Source organism: Salvelinus alpinus, chromosome 29, assembly GCF_045679555.1.
Source record: "Salvelinus alpinus chromosome 29, SLU_Salpinus.1, whole genome shotgun sequence".
NCBI lineage: Eukaryota > Metazoa > Chordata > Actinopteri > Salmoniformes > Salmonidae > Salvelinus > Salvelinus alpinus.
In genome coordinates this window covers 4832447-4854208 of record NC_092114.1, presented here as the reverse complement: position 1 = coordinate 4854208, position 21762 = coordinate 4832447, and the positions used below count along the sequence as shown (strand labels likewise).

The 21762-nt window shown below is 46.5% G+C and overlaps 2 protein-coding genes across 8 annotated transcripts in view; both read left to right on the top strand.

Moving 5' to 3' along the window:
- stk3 (serine/threonine kinase 3 (STE20 homolog, yeast)) overlaps positions 1-2492 on the top strand; it is a 30511-nt gene extending 28019 nt beyond the window's left edge. The window contains exons 11-12 of one of the 4 annotated variants that reach the window (XR_011671605.1): positions 824-1361; positions 1510-2492. Coding sequence is in view for 2 of the 4 variants with exons in the window: in XM_071373806.1 (XP_071229907.1) it covers positions 824-985 (162 nt within the window). In the remaining 2 variants the exon portion in view is untranslated. Of the gene's footprint in view, positions 1-823 lie in introns of all 4 variants that reach the window. The other 3 variants (XR_011671604.1, XM_071373806.1, XM_071373807.1) reach the window with 3 other exon arrangements.
- Positions 2493-7280: 4788 nt separating this feature from the next.
- On the top strand, positions 7281-21609 carry rida (reactive intermediate imine deaminase A homolog). Of its 4 annotated transcripts, none has more exons than XM_071375298.1 (6): positions 7281-7435; positions 13878-13983; positions 15456-15479; positions 15637-15705; positions 17360-17415; positions 19486-21609. In XM_071375298.1, the coding sequence occupies exons 1-6, from the start codon at positions 7371-7373 to the stop codon at positions 19544-19546; spliced, it is 381 nt and encodes a 126-aa protein (XP_071231399.1). In that variant the 5' UTR covers positions 7281-7370; the 3' UTR covers positions 19547-21609. The 4 variants fall into 4 exon arrangements, with proteins under 4 accessions (XP_071231399.1, XP_071231397.1, XP_071231396.1 ...); XM_071375296.1 differs by having other exon boundaries at positions 17360-17453; XM_071375295.1 differs by having other exon boundaries at positions 13878-13984; positions 15426-15479.
- The last annotated feature ends 153 nt before the right edge of the window (positions 21610-21762 follow it).

Sequence of the window (21762 nt, the reverse complement as noted above, 5' to 3'; positions counted from 1 at the left end):
CCATCCGTAGAACTACATATGGAACCATCCGTGGAACTACATATAGAACCATCCGTGGAACTACATATAGAACCATCCGTGGAACTACATATAGAACCATCCGTGGAACTACATATAGAACCATCCGTGGAACTACATATAGAACCATCCGTAGAACTACATATAGAACTACATATAGAACCATCCATAGAACTACATATAGAACTACATATAGAACCATCCATAGAACTACATATAGAACCATCCGTGGAACTACATATAGAACAACATATAGAACCATCCATAGAACGACATATAGAACCATCCGTGAAACTACATATAGAACAACATATAGAACCATCCATAGAACGACATATAGAACCATCCATAGAACCATCCATAGAACTACAGAGAACCATCCATAGAACTACACATAGAACCATCCATAGAACCATCCATAGAACCACCCGTAGAACCATCCATAGAACCATCCATAGAACCATCCGTAGGACCATCCATAGAACCATCCATAGAACCACCCGTAGGACCATCCATAGAACCATCCATAGAACTACAGAGAACCATCCATAGAACTACACATAGAACCATCCATAGAACTACAGAGAACCATCCATAGGACCATCCGTCCGTGGAGCTGCGCGTGGAACTACATGTAGAATCCCTATAGTAGTTGAATAGCATCTCTGGGAGCAATAGTCATGTGATATTCTCTTTCCATCTCTTGGTCTTTACTTCCTCTCTGACTCAGTGGGTTAGGTTTTGCTGTGTTCTAAAGTTGCTTCTCTCCCTCTGTGTGTCCCTGTGTGTGTGTTCTCTGTCTAAGCAGCTGAAGAACCTTGACTTTGAGGAGCTGCAGCTGCGTCTGACGGCTCTGGACCCCATGATGGAGAGAGAGATCGAGGAGCTGCGTCAGCGCTACACCGCCAAGAGACAACCCATCCTCGACGCAATGGACGCCAAGAAACGCAGACAGCAGAACTTCTGAAGAGCCTGAACACATTCTGACCTGGGCCCGTGTTCATACAGCGTCTCACATTCCACAGTGCTGATCTAGGTGGTCCACTTTCCATGTAATCTTATTCCTTATGATCTAAAAGGCAGAACTGATGCTAGATCAGCACTCTGGCAGCAGAATGCTGAGGACCTTGGAGAAGTCATTCTGACCTGGTGCTTTCTGACCTGACCAAGGGAGAGACCTGACAGCTGTCTGGAATTTAATTCACCCTGTGCTCCTAAATGTCCTCCATTTTCTCATCACCACCCCAGTAGTCAGGATGACTCCAGTCCACACTATTTTCCCATTGCTCAGGACTACTGTAAACAATTCTTTGCCTCCCCATCTGTTAATTATGAACCTGTAGGTAGCCTTACATCTCTCTGTTAATTATGAACCTGTAGGTAGCCTTACATCTCTCTGTTAATTATGAACCTGTAGGTAGCCTTACATCTCTCTGTTAATTATGAACCTGTAGGTAGCCTTACATCTCTCTGTTAATTATGAACCTGTAGGTAGCCTTACATCCCAGAGTAAAAGTTTCCTGAAGATGTTTCTCCCCTTTTTAAAGCGTCCTTTGACTGCTCAATACTAGCTGGCTTTCTCCCAGCTCTGCTACTGTTATTTGGCTCTTGGGAAAGTACCAGCAGTTCCTGATAATATTAAAGCAGTTACTTGTAGACTCTCTGTAATGTCAGAAAATGTCCAGAATATATCTGCAGTAATAGTGGAATGATGGTGTTTTACACACCAAAAAATGTTTGTTTGACAACAAAAGCCAGACCTACTGCCCCCTCCCCCTCTTCCATCGGCGTCACGAAGAGGCGTGGTCATCTCCGAGCACAACCAACAATGGCAGACTGGGTAAAAGAGGCCAATGTAGAAATCACTCTTTCCTGGTTACTACAGGTCTACTACAGTCTTCCTCAATTCCGGTTTATGTGAGAGCATATAGTAGGGAATTATTGTACCATCTAAATCGCTGTGAATATATATTTTTAATAGCAAAAAATATAGTTTTTACAGCTAGTTAGTGGATGAAAGGGAAAGTAAAATAGACTTACCACAATGTTACAGGAAGGATCTGTCATTCCACTATGGTAGTGGCAGCCAGCCTGGGGGACGGTGTAGGAGGGGATCGATGGAAACCCTGTGGTGTTATCATGATGTAATACTGTATATAACACAGTTACGGAAAGCTGTGGCGCTTTGTCCACGACCAAAGACTGTCTTAATGAGAACGAAAGAGCAATGAATTCATATGATCTGAGTGGACAGACTTCTTTTCTAGAAACTAGATCTGAGAACCTAATGGAGGTGATGTGATCTCAGTGGACAGACTGTTTTCTAGAAACTAGATCTGAAAACCTAATGGAGGTGATCTGAGTGGACAGACTGTTTTCTCCCAATAGGAACTAAGCTGAATAACAATATAAACACAACATGTGAAGTGTCGGTTCCATGTTTCATGAGCTGAAATAAAAGATCTCAGAAATGTTCCAAGTGCACAAAAATCTTATTTCTCTAAAATGTTTTGCACAAATGTGTTCATATCCCTGTTAGTGAGCATTTGTCCTTTGCCAAGATAATCCATCCAACTGACAGGTGTGGCATATTAAACAGCATGATCATTACACAGGTGCACCTTGTGCTGGGGACAAAAACTAGGCCACTAAAATGTGCCGTTTTGTCTCACAACACAATGCCACAGGTGTCTCAAGTTTTGAGAGCGCTTGCAATTGGCAAGCTGAGTGCAGGAATGTCTACCAGAGTTGTTGCCAGAGAGTGTATTGTTAATTTCTCTACCGTAAGCCACCTCCGTAATTTTTTGACATAAATTGGCAGTACTTCCAACCGGCCTCACAACCGCAGACCCACATGTATGGCGTTGTGTGGGTGAGCGGTTTACTGATGTCAACGTTGTAAACAGAGTGTCCCATTACGGCGGTGGGGTTATGGTATGGGCAGGCATAAGCCACGGACAACGAACACAATTACATTTTATCTATGGCAATTTGAAGGCACAGAGATACCGTGACGAGATCCTGGGGCCCATTGTCATGCCATTCATCCTCCAACATCACCTCATGTTTCAGCGTGATAATGCACTGCCCCATGTCACAAGGATATGTACACAGAAACCCAGCCTAAAACCCCAAACAGCAAGCAATGCAGATTAGAGGTCGACCGATTATGATTTTTCAATGCCGATACCGATTATTGGAAGACAAAAAAGACGATACCGATTAATCGGACGATTTTTTTAATTATTTTTTATAATAATAATTTAAATATATATATATATATCATACACACAAACACATTTTTGTAACAATGACAATTGCAACAATACTGAATGAACAATGAACACTTTTATTTTAACTTAATATAATACATAAATACACACACACACAGCTCTGAAGTGACAATGATACTGAAGAGTCTGCTTAGGAGACAAATACTCTCAACTGTTTGAATAAAAATAGAGTTTAAGTTAACTGTGATGAATGTTGAAAACAAAAACTTTAATTTCTATATGCAGGAAATCCTATTTTAATAATGGGCATGGTAAGAATTGACAACCAAAGTGCGAGTCATAATTCCCATGACACCTTCTAGCAAAATCTGAAAAGCGGTTCCTTCAGTTATTCCATAGGATATTTTTAGATTCACTTAAAATAAGGTCTGTGTTTCGTGTAGGCTTACACCACCGTGCCAATTTTATAACTGTGTAGATATCCATAGGACAAGGTAACTCTGATCAATATTGGCTAAATATAAGCGAAGATTTAAAAAATTGTAGAGTGGATTTATGAAAATATGTTGACAAACGTTACCTTATCCTAGTGAGATTTACACGGTATCAAAACGTCAAGGCGGTTTAAACCTGCACGAAACACAGACCTTATTTGAAGTAGATCAAGACATTCTCTATGGAAGACATGAACGGTAAAATAACGAAGGAACCCCTTTCAAGTTCAGCGGCAAGTTATTACAGGAATTATAACGTGTCGACTATTTCTCTCTAAACCATATACCTTTGACTAATCTGGAAACTATCACCTTGAAAACAAAACGTTTATTCCGTTCCGTATTTTATCTAACGGGTGGCATCCATGAGTCTAAATATTTCTGTTACATTGCACAACCTTCAATGTTGTCATAATTACGTAAAATTCTGGCAAATTAGTTCGCAAAGAGCCAGGCGGCTCCAACTGTTGCATATACCCTGACTCTGCGTGCAATGAACGCAAGAGAAATGACACAATTTCACCTGGTTAATATTGCCTGCTAACCTGGATTTCTTTTAGCTAAATATACAGGTTTAAAAATATATACTTGTGTATTGATTTTAAGAAAGGCATTGATGTTTTATGGTTAAGTACACATTGGAGCAATGACAGTCATTGATTGATTGTATTTTATAAGATATGGTTAATGCTAGCTATCAATTTACCTTAGCTTACTGCATTCGCTAACAGGCAGGCTCCTCGTGGAGTGCAATGTAATCAATGCAAGATTGGATCCCCCGAGCCGACAAGGTTAAAAATGAGGCAGAACGTTCCTAGGCCATCATTGAAAATAAGAATGTGTTCTTAACTGACTTGCCTAGTTAAATAAAGATTAAATAAAGGTGTAAAAAAAAAATTTTTTTAATCGTATTGTTATGAAAACTTGAAATCGGCCCCGATTAATCGGCCATTCCGATTACTCGGTCGACCTCTAATGCAGATGTAGAAGCACGGTGGCTAGGAAAAACTCCCTAGAAAGGCCAGAACCTAGGAAGAAACCTAGAGAGTAACCAAGATGAGGGGTGGCCAGTCCTCTTCTGGCTGTGGCGGGTGGAGATTATAACAGTACATGGCCAAGATGTTCAAATGTTCATAGATGACCAGCAGCTTCAGATAATAACAGGTCAGCACCTCAGGAGTAAATGTCAGTTGGCTTTTCATAGCTGATCATTCACAGTTAGAGACAGCAGGTGCGGTAGAGAGTACAAAACAGCAGGTCTGGGACAGGTAGCACGTCCGGTGAACAGGTCAGGGTTCCATAGCCGCAGGCAGAACAGTTGAAACTGGAGCAGCAGCATGACCAGGTGGACTGGGGACCGCAAGGAGTCATCAGGCCAGGTAGTCCTGAGGCATGGTCCTAGGGCTCAGGTCCTCCGAGAGAGAGAATTAGAGAGAGAGAGAGAGAATTAGGGGGAGCATACTTAAATTCACATAGGATAATGTAGTAATGATACGATATCACAGTCTCCAACAGTCTCCAATCCATGGTAACGATACCATATCCCAGTCTCCAATCCATAGTAATGATACCATATCACAGTCTCCAACAGTCTCCTATCCATAGTAATGATACCGTATCCCAGTCTCTAATCCGTAGTAATGATACCATATCCCAGTCTCCAATCCGTAGTAATGATACCATATCGCAGTCTCCAATCCGTAGTAATGATACCATATCCCAGTCTCCAATCATCCTGCACTAGTGATTTGGATTTCTCTTGCACTTTTCCACCAGCCAAAGCACTTGGCCTCCTCCACCCCTAGCTTGTAGCACCATTAGCGTGATGCCAGCCACAGCACGTGGCCTCCTCCACCCCTAGCTTGTAGCACCATTAGCGTGATGCCAGCCACAGCACGTGGCCTCCTCCACCCCTAGCTTGTAGCACCATTAGCGTGATGCCAGCCACAGCACGTGGCCTCCTCCACCCCTAGCTTGTAGCACCATTAGTGTGATGCCAGCCACAGCACGTGACCTCCTCCGCCCCTAGCTTGTAGCACCATTAGCGTGATGCCAGCCACAGCACGTGACCTCCTCCGCCCCTAGCTTGTAGCACCATTAGCGTGATGCCAGCCACAGCACGTGACCTCCTCCGCCCCTAGCTTGTAGCACCATTAGCGTGATGCCAGCCACAGCACGTGACCTCCTCCGCCCCTAGCTTGTAGCACCATTAGCGTGATGCCAGACACAGCAGGTGACCTCCTCCGCCCCTAGCTTGTAGCACCATTAGCGTGATGCCAGCCACAGCACGTGACCTCCTCCGCCCCTAGCTTGTAGCACCATTAGCGTGATGCCAGCCACAGCACGTGACCTCCTCCGCCCCTAGCTTGTAGCACCATTAGCGTGATGCCAGCCACAGCAGGTGACCTCCTCCGCCCCTAGCTTGTAGCACCATTAGCGTGATGCCAGCCACAGCAGGTGACCTCCTCCGCCCCTAGCTTGTAGCACCATTAGCGTGATGCCAGCCACAGCACGTGACCTCCTCCGCCCCTAGCTTGTAGCACCATTAGCGTGATGCCAGCCACAGCACGTGACCTCCTCCGCCCCTAGCTTGTAGCACCATTAGCGTGATGCCAGCCACAGCACGTGACCTCCTCCGCCCCTAGCTTGTAGCATCATTAGCGTGATGCCAGCCACAGCACGTGACCTCCTCCGCCCCTAGCTTGTAGCACCATTAGCGTGATGCCAGCCACAGCACGTGACCTCCTCCGCCCCTAGCTTGTAGCACCATTAGCGTGATGCCAGCCACAGCACGTGATCTCCTCCACCCCTAGCTTGTAGCACCATTAGCGTGATGCCAGCCACAGCACGTGACCTCCTCCGCCCCTAGCTTGTAGCACCATTAGCGTGATGCCAGCCACAGCACGAGACCTCCTCCACCCCTAGCTTGTAGCACCATTAGCGTGATGCCAGCCACAGCACGTGACCTCCTCCACCCCTAGCTTGTAGCACCATTAGCGTGATGCCAGCCACAGCACGTGACCTCCTCCGCCCCTAGCTTGTAGCACCATTAGCGTGATGCCAGCCACAGCAGGTGACCTCCTCCGCCCCTAGCTTGTAGCACCATTAGCGTGATGCCAGACACAGCAGGTGACCTCCTCCGCCCCTAGCTTGTAGCACCATTAGCGTGATGCCAGCCACAGCAGGTGACCTCCTCCGCCCCTAGCTTGTAGCACCATTAGCGTGATGCCAGCCACAGCACGTGACCTCCTCCGCCCCTAGCTTGTAGCACCATTAGCGTGATGCCAGCCACAGCACGTGACCTCCTCCGCCCCTAGCTTGTAGCACCATTAGCGTGATGCCAGCCACAGCACGTGACCTCCTCCGCCCCTAGCTTGTAGCACCATTAGCGTGATGCCAGCCACAGCACGTGACCTCCTCCGCCCCTAGCTTGTAGCACCATTAGCGTGATGCCAGCCACAGCACGTGACCTCCTCCGCCCCTAGCTTGTAGCACCATTAGCGTGATGCCAGCCACAGCAGGTACTTTGCCCCAGCAGTGTTTGTCGAGTCAAAGGTTTTCCTGGACAGCGGTTCACTTCACTTTGTCCCAAGCTGACTTCTGTGACTGACTTACTCTGGACACGATGGCTGCTGTTCAGAAACTCTTTCCTTATACTCCCAAAGCACCTATAAGGCAGGGGATTTACAGGTAGGCCTCACCTATATTTTACTAAGCATTCATCAATGTGTTTTGTGTTAAATCTTTAGAATGCAACTTAGTGCATGTCTTATCTACATCGCTGTGGACTGTGTTTCATAAACTCTAAGTAGATTAAACACCTGATATGACTATATAACGTGGGGTTAGAAACAATGTTATGAACCTTCCTTTTAGCAGGGAGTCCCATTGAGACCAAGGTTGTTTTGCAAAGGAGTGCTGCATTACACAACAACTGACAGAATCATGACAGCGTAAGAAAATACACACAGAAAATACCAAAAAGTTGTTTACTAAAAGGCTAGTTAAAAGTTGTTTACTAAAAGGCTAGTATAAAAGTTGTTTACTAAAAGGCTAGTATAAAAGTTGTTTACTAAAAGGCTAGTATAAAAGTTGTTTACTAAAAGGCTAGTATAAAAGTTGTTTACTAAAGGCTAGTATAAAAGTTGTTTACTAAAGGCTAGTATAAAAGTTGTTTACTAAAGGCTAGTATAAAAGTTGTTTACTAAAGGCTAGTATAAAAGTTGTTTACTAAAAGGCTAGTTAAAAGTTGTTTACTAAAAGTTGGCAACTGTGGTGAGGAGCCAATATAAGAGGGGGAGGAGTTTGTTACCATGATCAGAGATAGTAAAAGAGGATCAAGGTCCACCCCACTAACTAATGGTTAAGGTTGTCTGTTACAGAAACTATGCAGTGCAGTCATAATACTTCAAAGGAAATACAATAACATGTTCGATGTGTTACTTGGTTGACCTAATTGAAAACAATAGGCTAAAGGAGAAGTCACATTTTACTTGAACATAACATGGTGAACATAACAGCTAGAAGGAACCTGGTTATTTAAGGCTCCTTGATATTCCAGTCTCCGTACACTGGCACATGGAAGTCATGGTGTACTCTTTATATAGCTTCCTCTAGGTGTTCAATGTAGGAGGACAAACTCACCTCTTCTACTATCAAAATGTAGCACCACCTGGGGGATCCCAGCCACGACAGACACTTGGCCCCAGAATGCACCACCTAGGGGATCCCAGCCACGACAGACACTTGGCCCCAGAATGCACCACCTGGGGGATCTCAGCCACGACAGACACTTGGCCCCAGAATGCACCACCTAGGGGATCCCAGCCACGACAGACACTTGGCCCCAGAATGCACCACCTGGGGGATCCCAGCCACGACAGACACATCCATATTTATATTCCATAATTAATTACCCAATGAATTAGATATTATCGTAACGTTAGGCCACTCGGCGAGAGCGGAGAGGTCACGGGAGCGGAGAGGTTATTGTAGAGAGTAGAGGTTACAGGAGTAGAGTGGTTATAGGAGTAGGGAGGTTATAGGAGTAGAGAGTAGAGTGGTTATAGGAGTAGAGTGGTTATAGGAGTAGAGTGGTTATAGGAGTAGAGTGGTTATAGGAGTAGAGTGGTTATAGGAGTAGAGAGTAGAGTGGAGTAGAGAGTAGTAGTTCCAATAAGAGGTTATAGGAGTAGAGAGTAGAGTGGTTATAGGAGTAGAGTGGTTATAGGAGTAGAGTGGTTATAGGAGTAGAGTGGTTATAGGAGTAGAGTGGTTATAGGAGTAGAGTGGTTATAGGAGTAGAGAGTAGAGTGGAGTAGAGAGTAGTAGTTCCAATAAGAGGTTATAGGAGTAGAGAGTAGAGTGGTTATAGGAGTAGAGTGGTTATAGGAGTAGAGTGGTTATAGGAGTAGAGTGGTTATAGGAGTAGAGAGGTTATAGGAGTAGAGTGGTTATAGGAGTAGAGTGGTTATAGGAGTAGAGTGGTTATAGGAGTAGAGTGGTTATAGGAGTAGAGTGGTTATAGGAGTAGAGTGGTTATAGGAGTAGAGAGGTTATAGGAGTAGAGTGGTTATAGGAGTAGAGTGGTTATAGGAGTAGAGAGGTTATAGGAGTAGAGAGTAGAGTGGTTATAGGAGTAGAGTGGTTATAGGAGTAGAGTGGTTATAGGAGTAGAGTGGTTATAGGAGTAGGGAGGTTATAGGAGTAGAGAGTAGAGTGGTTATAGGAGTAGAGTGGTTATAGGAGTAGAGTGGTTATAGGAGTAGAGTGGTTATAGGAGTAGAGAGGTTACAGGAGTAGAGAGATTACGGGAGTGGAGAGGTTACAGGAGTAGAGAGGTTATAGGAGTAGAGAGGTTATAGGAGTAGAGAGGTTATAGGAGTAGAGTTTAGAGGAGCAGAGAGTAGAGGGGTTAGGAGTAGAGAGTAAAGAGGTTATAGGAGTAGAGAGGTTATAGCAGCAGGGTGGTTATCGAAGTAGAGAGGTTATAGGAGTGGAGGTTATAGGAGTAGAGGGTTTATAGAAGTAGAGAGTAGTGTTTATAGGAGCAGAGAGATTATGGAAGTAGAGAGTAGAGTGGTTATAGGAGTAGAGAATAAGAGGTTATAATAGTAGAGAGGTTATAGGAGTAGAGAATAAGAGGTTATAGTAGTAGAGAGGTTATAGGAGTAGAGAATAAGAGGTTATAATAGTAGAGTGGTTATAGGAGTAGAGAATAAGAGGTTATAATAGTAGAGAGGTTATAGGAGTAGAGAATAAGAGGTTAAAATAGTAGAGATGTTATTGGAGTAAAAAGATTATTGGATTAGAGAGTAGAGAGGTTATAGAGAGAAGATAGGATATAGCAGTATAGAGGTTATAGGTGTAGAGAGTACATAGGTTATAGGAGTACATAGGTTATAGGAGTAGAGAGTACATAGGTTATAGGAGTACATAGGTTATAGGTGTAGAGCGTACATAGGTTATAGGAGTAGAGAGTACATAGGTTATAGGAGTACATAGGTTATAGGAGTAGAGAGTACATAGGTTGTAGGAGTACATATGTTATAGGAGTAGAGAGGTTATAGGAGTAGAGAGTAGAGAGGTTGTAGAGAGGTTGTAGAGAGTAGAGGTTACAGAGAGAATATATGTTATAGGAGGTCAGGGGTTATAGGAGTAGAGAGTCGAGAGGTTATAGGAGTAGAGAGTCGAGAGGTTATAGGAGTAGAGAGGTTATAGGAGTAGAGAGGTTATAGGAGTAGAGAGGTTATAGGAGTAGAGAGGTTATAGGAGTAGAGAGGTTATAGGAGTAGAGTGGTTATAGGAGTAGAGGTTATAGGAGTAGAGACATTGTCGAGAGTAAAGAGGTTATAGCCGTAAAGAGTAGAGAGCTTTTAGGAGTAGAGAGGTTATAGAGAGCAGAGAGGTTATAGAGAGCAGAGAGGTTATAGAGAGCAGATAGGTTATAGAGAGCAGAGAGGTTATAGAGAGCAGAGAGGTTATAGAGAGCAGATAGGTTATAGAGAGCAGAGAGGTTATAGAGAGCAGAGAGGTTATAGGAGTAGAGAGCTTATAGAGAGCAGAGAGGTTATAGAGAGTAGAGAGGTTATAGAGCAGAGAGGTTATAGAGAGCAGAGAGGTTATAGCGAGCAGAGAGGTTATAGAGAGCAGAGAGGTTATAGGAGTAGAGAGGTTATAGAGCAGAGAGCTTATAGAGAGTAGAGAGGTTATAGAGAGTAGAGAGGTTATAGAGAGCAGAGAGGTTATAGGAGTAGAGAGGTTATAGAGAGCAGAGAGGTTATAGAGAGTAGAGAGGTTATAGAGAGCAGAGAGGTTATAGGAGCAGAGAGGTTATAGAGAGTAGAGAGGTTATAGAGAGCAGAGAGGTTATAGGAGCAGAGATTATAGAGAGCAGAGAGGTTATAAAGAGTAGAGAGGTTATAGAGAGCAGAGAGGTTATAGAGAGCAGAGAGGTTATAGAGAGCAGAGAGGTTATAGAGAGTAGAGAGGTTATAGGAGTAGAGAGGTGTCGTGGAAAATCACTTCAAATATAACTCTTACAAGAACTTTGTGAACTCAAATATGATTTTTAATACAAATTGTATCGCAATCTGGAATGTCCGCGGAACACACCCTTTCTCAGAACTCCAGCTACTCTATTTATACACACATAGTATTATATCCATCCCTTATGCAAATGACCTTTCATTTCTTAAGTCTTTCACCATCATTATCTTTTAGTTCAAGCTTCCTACTGGTTCATGCCCTATAACACCCATATCTGTTTTCAGTTAGATTATAATGGTGGCTGGACCCTCTATCTTTTTAGTTTGTCAGCATAATGTCTCACTTCCCTTCATTAATGTGTCAATGTACTCCCTGTTCAGCTTGCCTTTATTGGAATCAGCAGATTCTGTCCTATATGTTTTTAGAAGCAGCTGACCATGGGTCCCTCTATCTTTAGTGTGTCAGCATAATGTGTCAATGTACTCTTTGTTTTGTTTGCCTTTATTGGAATCAGCAGACTCTACCCTATAGGCCTTCATTTTAGAAGCAGCTGACTATGAATCTCTTTATCATTAGTGTCAGGTCAGCAGACCCTGTGTCTCTCCCTTTCATTAGTGTCAGGTCAGCAGACCATGTGTCTCCCTTTCATTACTGTGATCTATTTTTAATGTTCAGCCATTTTATACATCTATGTGCTGTCCTATATATCTCATTTACTCCTACAGAGGTTATAGGAGTAGAGAGGTTATAGAGAGTAGAGAGGTTATAGGAGTAGAGTGGTTATAGGTGTAGAGTACAGAGTTATACTCTGACACAATGTACATCCAACCCGGAAGCTAGCCGCACCAACGTGTCAGAGGAAACACTGTACACCTGGCAACCAGGAGTAGCTAGTGCGCGATGAGACAAGGATATCCCTGCCGGCCAAACCCTCCCTAACCCGGACGACGCTGGGCCAATTGTGCGCCGCCCCATGGGCCTCCCGGTCGCAACCGGCTGCGACAGAGCCTGGGCTCGAATCCAGAATCTCTGGTTGCACAGCTAGCACTGCGATGCAGTGCCTTAGACCACTGCGCCACCCAGGAGGCCCTACTTTTCAGATATTTTAATATCTGACTAATAAGTCTTCTATTTCGTGAATCATTCTTTACCTCACGTTAGTCTCAGTCCAAACATCGTAAGTTGTTGGTTATCTGCACAAACCCAGTCTTCACTATGAATCATCCATACATCAATTGTCTTAATCATTTATTTACTAACTAACTAAATAATCACAGAAATGCATAAACAAACAACAATATATGTGGTTAAAAGGAAATGATAAGGGAAGTGGGTGTGGACTGAGAAGGCCGGGAAAGACAAGAGACACAGTTGATAATTGTAATAATTGAAATGTCAATCCTTTGCACATGAACGCTCACTTACTCGGGAATAATTGCAATCAATATATATATTTACACTCAGTGTGTCGTCGGGATCTCTTTTGGAATCGTCCGTCTTTCTGTTGGAAAGTTCATCTGAACTTCTCTTTGCGTCCCTGGAGTCTGTCGTGGTTAGAATGGATACTTCAGAGTTCCATTCAGAAATGTTCTTATAGAATAGATGTTTCGGCGGTTGTCGGTCTTCACATTCCAGGTCGACATAAATTCTAGCTGCAGACTAGTAATTAGTATAGAAGATTTGCTCTTATTCTGTCCGTATCGATAGTCTCAGAGTTGAACCACTTCCACCAGTGTAGACAATGCTCCACGTGGTTTGGTTAGCCCTCTGGATAATAGAGGCACGCGTGGTCTCTACTCAAACCTTAGCCCTCTCAGTAATAGAGGAATGCATGGTCTCTACTCAAACCTTGGCCCTCTCGTGGTAATCGAGGTAAACTGGTCTAAAGGGAATCCCTCCACGTGGGGTTTATATTCGGAACAGCAGAAAGGGGCTGTCCCATGACGCCAGATCATTGTCTACTCATGGGGCGGGCCAATGACTTAATGAAACTTTAAAGGGAATTGGATTCTCTTTCCTTAAACAGTTTAAAATCACATTACATAATTACACAAATAGTTTCATATTTACTCAATCATTTTATACAATAATTAGATGCAAATCTCATAACGGAGGCTGTTGTATAAACAGAGTTATGGTAATGTGGCTGTATTGTCTCTCATGAGTTCACAAACATTAGACAAAACGGACCGGGTCGTAGCTGGATTCTCCACCGACCGTTTACACATTCTCCAAAACATGGATATTGTTCAGTTCTCAAGTTCTGTGAGGTAGAAGAAGTTCCTTTGTTCTACTATGAACCCTCTCTCCATACCGCATGAGGGAGAGTCTCCTCCAGGAATTTACGCCCTGAGATAACAGAACCTGGGTATAAGAGGGAGAGAGGGGGAAGGCACTCGCTATACCCAAAGAGGGCTACGTCATGACTAGCAAATTATTGATTTCATGAACCTTGTTTCTTAAGCTACATATGTTAATGTGGGATATTTTTTTGCACTTTTCTGGGATGCTTGATTGTTTTCATTGCTTTACTGGGAAGCTTAGCAGAAGTAGACATGCTCATGTTATTTATGTTAGTGCAGGTTAAGTTGCACATAGTGGACTTCCTAGTAGAGTGACTTATGTCCAATTGTTTGTGCTCCAGCCAGGCGGTGGTGGTGGATCGGACCGTGTACATCTCTGGCCAGCTGGGGCTGGACGTGGCCTCAGGGAAGCTGGTGGAGGGAGGGGTACAGGCTCAGGCCAGACAGGTGAGAGATGGTGGAGGGAGGGGAGAGATGGTGGAGGGAGGGGAGAGATGGTGGAGGGGGGAGAGATGGTGGAGGGGGGAGAGATGGTGGAGGGGGGAGAGATGGTGGAGGGGGGAGAGATGGTGGAGGGGGGAGAGATGGTGGAGGGAGGAGAGATGGTGGAGGGAGGGGAGAGATGGTGGAGGGGGGAGAGATGGTGGAGGGGGGAGAGATGGTGGAGGGGGGAGAGATGGTGGAGGGAGGAGAGATGGTGGAGGGAGGGGAGAGATGGTGGAGGGGGGAGAGATGGTGGAGGGGGGAGAGATGGTGGAGGGGGGAGAGATGGTGGAGGGAGGAGAGATGGTGGAGGGAGGGGAGAGATGGTGGAGGGGGGAGAGATGGTGGAGGGGGGAGAGATGGTGGAGGGGGGAGAGATGTAAAACATATAGTACTATTATAATACTTATAGCATTAGTCATGTTAGTCAGGAATTCTTATAACATCCTCCCTAACCCCCTCCCTCACCCCCACCCCCTCTCTCATCCCCTCCCTCACCCCCACCCCCTCTCTCATCCCCACCCTCACCCCTAACCCCTCTCTCATCCCCACCCTCACCCCTAACCCCTCCCTCATCTTCACCCCTCCCTCATCCCTCATCCTCACCCCTCCCTCATCCCCACCCTCATCCCCACCCCCTAACCCCTCCCTCACCCTCACCCCCTCCCTCATCCCTAACCCCTCCCTCATCCTCATCCCCACTCCCAACCCCTCCCTCATCCTCATCCTCACCCTCCCTCATCCCCACCCTCATCCCCACCCCCAACCCCTAACCCCTCCCTCACCCTCACCCCCATCCCTAACCCCTCCCTCATCCTCATCCCCACCCCCAACCCCTCCCTCATCCCCACCCCTAACCCCTCCCTCATCCCCACCCCTAACCCCTCCCTCATCCCCACCCCCAACCCCTCCCTCATCCTCACCCCTAACCCCTCCCTCATCCCCACCCCCAACCCCTCCCTCATCCTCACCCCTAACCCCTCCCTCATCCCCACCCCCAACCCCTCCCTCATCCCCACGCCCTCATCCTCATCCCCACCCCCAACCCCTCCCTCATCCCCACCCCCTCCCTCATCCTCACCCCCAACCCCTCCCTCATCCCCAGCCCCAACCTCATCCCCACCCCCAACCCCTCCCTCATCCCCACCCCTAACCCCTCCCTCACCCCAACCCCTCCCTCACCCCCAACCCCTTTCTCACCCCCAACCCCTCCCTCACCCCCAACCCCTCCCTCACCCCACATCCTCCCCCCGCCTCCTCCCCCAACTCCTCCCCCAACTCCTCCCCCATTCTCCTCCCCAACTCCTCCCCCCGCCTCCTCCCCCACATCCTCCCCCCGCCTTCTCCCCCATTCTCCTCCCCAACTCCTCCCCCATTCTCCTCCCCCATCCTCCTCACCCAACATGCTCTGGTCAATATGGGAGAGATCCTGAAAGCAGCTGGATGTGGTTATGACAATGGTAAGCCTCCCTCTTTTTATATATATCACCAGATCAACAAGAATTTATGTATTGTAACGACCCTGGCTACAGTATTAAATGTAAAAGACAAAAAAGGATGAGATTAATTCCACCTGAGATCTGAAATGTGTATCTTCTTTACTTTTGTATCTTCTAGTCGTCAAGACAACCGTGCTGTTGGCAGACATTAATGACTTTGTCAACGTCAACGATGTGTATAAGACATGTAAGTGTTTGACCTGACACTGTGAGGGGCTAAGGGTCAAGTTATGGGATAATCTCAATTATATTTATTTGTTTCTTCACGTCCTCTCGCCTCCTGCTGAAAACACACAAGGAGATCGAACACAAGGAGTCAAGGAAATCAATTGAGATTCTCTCTCTGTCCGCATCGAACGTTTGGGCTTAATCCACCTCTTCATACTGTCCTGCATGTCCACAACTGTCCACACGATGGCGCCCTCTGCCCTGTAACAGCACTTCTCTCAGGATATGTTGGCCACTTGTTCGGTGTGTCAACTGCCTAATATTGAATACTGACTTTAGACCCAGCATTCTTCAGTAGCACATTCATATATGTCTGAAAGGACAACAGCTAAATATATGAAAACTTCCATCGTGTCCTGCATGTACAACGTGTGGTAATCAGTTACATATGGGCAATCCATTGCTATAGTTCAAATTGATGCCCTTTATAATTAAACTCTTGTCTGTCTTTGCCTTGCTAAGTTAGGTTTCCCATAGTTCCTTGTCCAAAGGACTCACAACGGGACCCCAGCTCTATGGGTATTATCACGATGCACAGTGGGACTGGACCCTGGTGTGTGTCCCATCACGATGCACAGTGGGACTGGACCCTGGTGTGTGTCCCATCACGATGCACAGTGGGACTGGACCCTGGTGTGTGTCCCATCACGATGCACAGTGGGACTGGACCCTGGTGTGTGTCCCATCACGATGCACAGTGGGACTAAACCCTGGTGTGTGTCCCATCACGATGCACAGTGGGACTGAACACTGGTGTGTGTCCCATCACGCTGCACAGTGGGACTGGTCCCTGGTGTGTGTCCCATCACGATGCACAGTGGGACTGGACCCTGGTGTGTGTCCCATCACGATGCACAGTGGGACTGGACCCTGGTGTGTGTCCCATCACGATGCACAGTGGGACTGGACCCTGGTGTGTGTCCCATCACGATGCACAGTGGGACTAAACCCTGGTGTGTGTCCCATCACGCTGCACAGTGGGACTGAACACTGGTGTGTGTCCCATCACGATGCACAGTGGGACTGAACACTGGTGTGTGTCCCATCACGATGCACAGTGGGACTGGACCCTGGTGTGTCCCATCATGATGCACAGTGGGACTGAACACTGGTGTGTGTCCCATCACGATGCACAGTGGGACTGAACACTGGTGTGTGTCAGACTCTGAGCGTAAGAGGATACAAGGAAGCTCTGTGAAACCCAACCCTCTCCCTGGGTCCTGGCTGTAGCCTGTAGCCGTACGGTTCCAGACAGCCAATACGACTGTAACCAGCCATGAAGTTCACAGTACTAGGTCTAATATATGGTCTGGAGAATACGTCTCATGTCCATTACCTTAGTTTAGTGTGAATACTAGCAAGAGTACTCTACAGCAGTGGGGTAAAAAGAGACAGAATCTTAGACCAGCGTTCAGACAGGTTTTCAGACAGGTTTTCAGACAGGTTTTCAGCCAGGTGTAAATGTGTTACTACTCCCTGTCATTCAGAGTCTAGAACTTCCTGTTTCTTTGGAAACGTAATTTCAGTATACACATCTTTGGAATTAGGCCTACTTTAATTCAGTATGATTTGGGGAAATTGTATGTACAATATACTTTCTTTTTTTCTTTCAGTTTTCATCAAAAACTTCCCTGCCAGAGCTGCCTACCAGGTTGTTGCCCTCCCCAGAGTATGTACCAAAACCACACAGCTCTAACCCTCCCCAGAGTAAGTATCAAAACCACACAGCTCTAACCCTCCCAGAGACAGCACCATAACCACACAGCTCTAACCCTCCCCAGAGTCAGCACCATAACCACACAGCTCTAACCCTCCCCAGAGTCAGCACCATAACCACACAGCTCTAACCCTCCCAGAGTCAGCACCATAACCACACAGCTATAACCCTCCCCAGAGTCAGCACCATAACCACACAGCTCTAACCCTCCCAGAGTCAGCACCATAACCACACAGCTCTAACCCTCCCAGAGTCAGCACCATTACCACACAGCTCTAACCCTCCCAGAGACAGCACCATAACCACACAGCTCTAACCCTCCCAGAGTCAGCACCATAACCACACAGCTCTAACCCTCCCCAGAGTCAGCACCATAACCACACAGCTCTAACCCTCCCAGAGTCAGCACCATTACCACACAGCTCTAACCCTCCCAGAGTCAGCACCATAACCACACAGCTCTAACCCTCCCCAGAGTCAGCACCATAACCACACAGCTCTAACCCTCCCAGAGTCAGCACCATAACCACACAGCTCTAACCCTCCCAGAGTCAGCACCATAACCACACAGCTCTAACCCTCCCAGAGTCAGCACCATAACCACACAGCTCTAACCCTCCCAGAGTCAGCACCATAACCACACAGCTCTAACCCTCCCAGAGTCAGCACCATTACCACACAGCTCTAACCCTCCCAGAGTCAGCACCATAACCACACAGCTCTAACCCTCCCCAGAGTCAGCACCATAACCACACAGCTCTAACCCTCCCAGAGTCAGCACCATAACCACACAGCTCTAACCCTCCCAGAGTCAGCACCATAACCACACAGCTCTAACCCTCCCAGAGTCAGCACCATAACCACACAGCTATAACCCTCCCAGAGTCAGCACCATAACCACACAGCTCTAACCCTCCCCAGAGTCAGCACCATAACCACACAGCTCTAACCCTCCCCAGAGTCAGCACCATAACCACACAGCTCTAACCCTCCCCAGAGTCAGCACCATAACCACACAGCTCTAACCCTCCCAGAGTCAGCACCATAACCACACAGCTCTAACCCTCCCAGAGTCAGCACCATAACCACACAGCTCTAACCCTCCCAGAGTCAGCACCATAACCACACAGCTCTAACCCTCCCAGAGTCAGCACCATAACCACACAGCTCTAACCCTCCCCAGAGTCAGCACCATAACCACACAGCTCTAACCCTCCCAGAGTCAGCACCATAACCACACAGCTCTAACCCTCCCAGAGTCAGCACCATAACCACACAGCTCTAACCCTCCCAGAGTCAGCACCATAACCACACAGCTCTAACCCTCCCAGAGTCAGCACCATAACCACACAGCTCTAACCCTCCCCAGAGTCAGCACCATAACCACACAGCTCTAACCCTCCCAGAGTCAGCACCATAACCACACAGATCTAACCCTCCCAGAGTCAGCACCATAACCACACAGCTCTAACCCTCCCAGAGTCAGCACCATAACCACACAGCTCTAACCCTCCCAGAGTCAGCACCATAACCACACAGCTCTAACCCTCCCAGAGTCAGCACCATAACCACACAGCTCTAACCCTCCCAGAGTCAGCACCATAACCACACAGCTCTAACCCTCCCAGAGTCAGCACCATAACCACACAGCTCTAACCCTCCCAGAGACAGCACCATAACCACACAGCTCTAACCCTCCCAGAGTCAGCACCATAACCACACAGCTCTAACCCTCCCAGAGACAGCACCATAACCACACAGCTCTAACCCTCCCAGAGTCAGCACCATAACCACACAGCTCTAACCCTCCCAGAGTCAGCACCATAACCACACAGATCTACTTGATATTAAAGATGTAATACTCTTCCAAATGGTGATTCTAACCTCTCTCCCTGGTTGTCTCACTCTGGCTCTCTCTATTTCTCTCTGGTTCTCTCACTCTGTCTCTCTCTCTGTCTCTTTCTTTCTTTGTTTCTTTCTTTCTCTCTCTGTCTCTCTCTCCCCATCTCTTTCTCTCTGCAGGGTGGTCTGGTGGAGATCGAGGCTGTGGCTGTTCTGGGACCCATCTCTGAGTCCTGACTAACCGGCCAGGGCATCAACAAGCTGTAAACTAACTAACCTGGAAGTGAAAATTTAACAGCCTTGAAATAGTCCTAGTTTAAACATTAATTAAATTAACCCAAACCACCCTTAGACTTAGACTATACTGGCCAGACATTCTAAGGCCTTGAAGAGGATATATAATGTCATAACATGTTCCTGTTTGTACACTGAACAAAAATATAAGCACAACATGTAAAGTGTTGGTCCCATGTTTCATGAGCTGAAATAAAAGATCCCAGAAATGTTCCAAATAAACAAAAAGCTTATTTCTCTCGAAATCGATATACCCAAAGCCATATACAGGCCTTATCCAAAGCCATATACAGGCCTTACCCAAAGCCATATACAGGCCTTACCCAAAGCCATATACAGGCCCTACCCAAAGCCATATACAGGCCTTACCCAAAGCCATATACAGGCCCTACCCAAAGCCATATACAGGCCTTATCCAAAGCCATATACAGGCCCTACCCAAAGCCATATACAGGCCTTATCCAAAGCCATATACAGGCCCTACCCAAAGCCATATACAGGCCTTATCCAAAGCCATATACAGGCCTTATCCAAAGCCATATACAGGCCTTACCCAAAGCCATATACAGGCCTTACCCAAAGCCATATACAGGCCTTATCCAAAGCCATATACAGGCCTTACCCAAAGCCATATACAGGCCTTACCCAAAGCCATATACAGGCCTTACCCAAAGCCATATACAGGCCTTATCCAAAGCCATATACAGGCCGTACCCAAAGCCATATACAGGCCTTACCCAAAGCCATATACAGGCCTTACCCAAAGCCATATACAGGCCTTACCCAAAGCCATATACAGGCCTTACCCAAAGCGATTTATAAGACTTACCCAAAGCCATATACAGGCCTTACCCAAAGCCATACACAGGCCGTACCCAAAGCCATATACAGGCATTTCCCAAAGCCATACACAGGCCTTACCCAAAGCCATATACAGGCCTTACCCAAAGCCATATACAGGCCTTACCCAAAGCCATATACAGGCCTTACCCAAAGCCATATACAGGCCTTATCCGAAGCCATATACAGGCCTTACCCAAAGCCATATACAGGCCTTACCCAAAGCCATATACAGGCCTTACCCAAAGCCATATACAGGCCTTATCCAAAGCCATATACAGGCCTTACCCAAAGCCATATACAGGCCTTACCCAAAGCCATATACAGGCCTTACCCAAAGCCATATACAGGCCTTACCCAAAGCCATATACAGGCCCTACCCAAAGCCATATACAGGCCTTATCCAAAGCCATATACAGGCCCTACCCAAAGCCATATACAGGCCTTACCCAAAGCCATATACAGGCCTTACCCAAAGCCATATACAGGCCTTACCCAAAGCCATATACAGGCCTTATCCAAAGCCATATACAGGCCGTACCCAAAGCCATATACAGGCCTTACCCAAAGCCATATACAGGCCTTACCCAAAGCCATATACAGGCCTTACCCAAAGCCATATACAGGCCTTACCCAAAGCGATTTATAAGACTTACCCAAAGCCATATACAGGCCTTACCCAAAGCCATACACAGGCCGTACCCAAAGCCATATACAGGCATTTCCCAAAGCCATACACAGGCCTTACCCAAAGCCATATACAGGCCTTACCCAAAGCCATACACAGGCCTTACCCAAAGCCATACACAGGCCTTACCCAAAGCCATATATAAGACTAAACCAAAGCCATATACAGGCCTTATCCAAAGCCATATACAGGCCTTACCCAAAGCCATATACAGGCCCTACCCAAAGCCATATACAGGCCTTATCCAAAGCCATATACAGGCCTTACCCAAAGCCATATACAGGCCTTACCCAAAGCCATATACAGGCCCTACCCAAAGCCATATACAGGCCTTATCCAAAGCCATATACAGGCCCTACCCAAAGCCATATACAGGCCTTACCGATCTTGGTTTTTAGTCTGTTTATTTTTCTATTTTAGTCAACTGTCAAACACACCAAAATGTAACTTGCAACTACAATAAAATCCAGAGATTTACTATACCTTTTCTGCTACCCTTTTCTCTTCGTGGGCTCTGTTCCATCGTCTCTATGATGTAATCTGACAGTGTGGATGAGATACTGTCTAACTGACATAAATACTTTTCCTCATACAAAGGATGCTGAAACAAGCAACTTGTCATTTAAAAAAGCAAC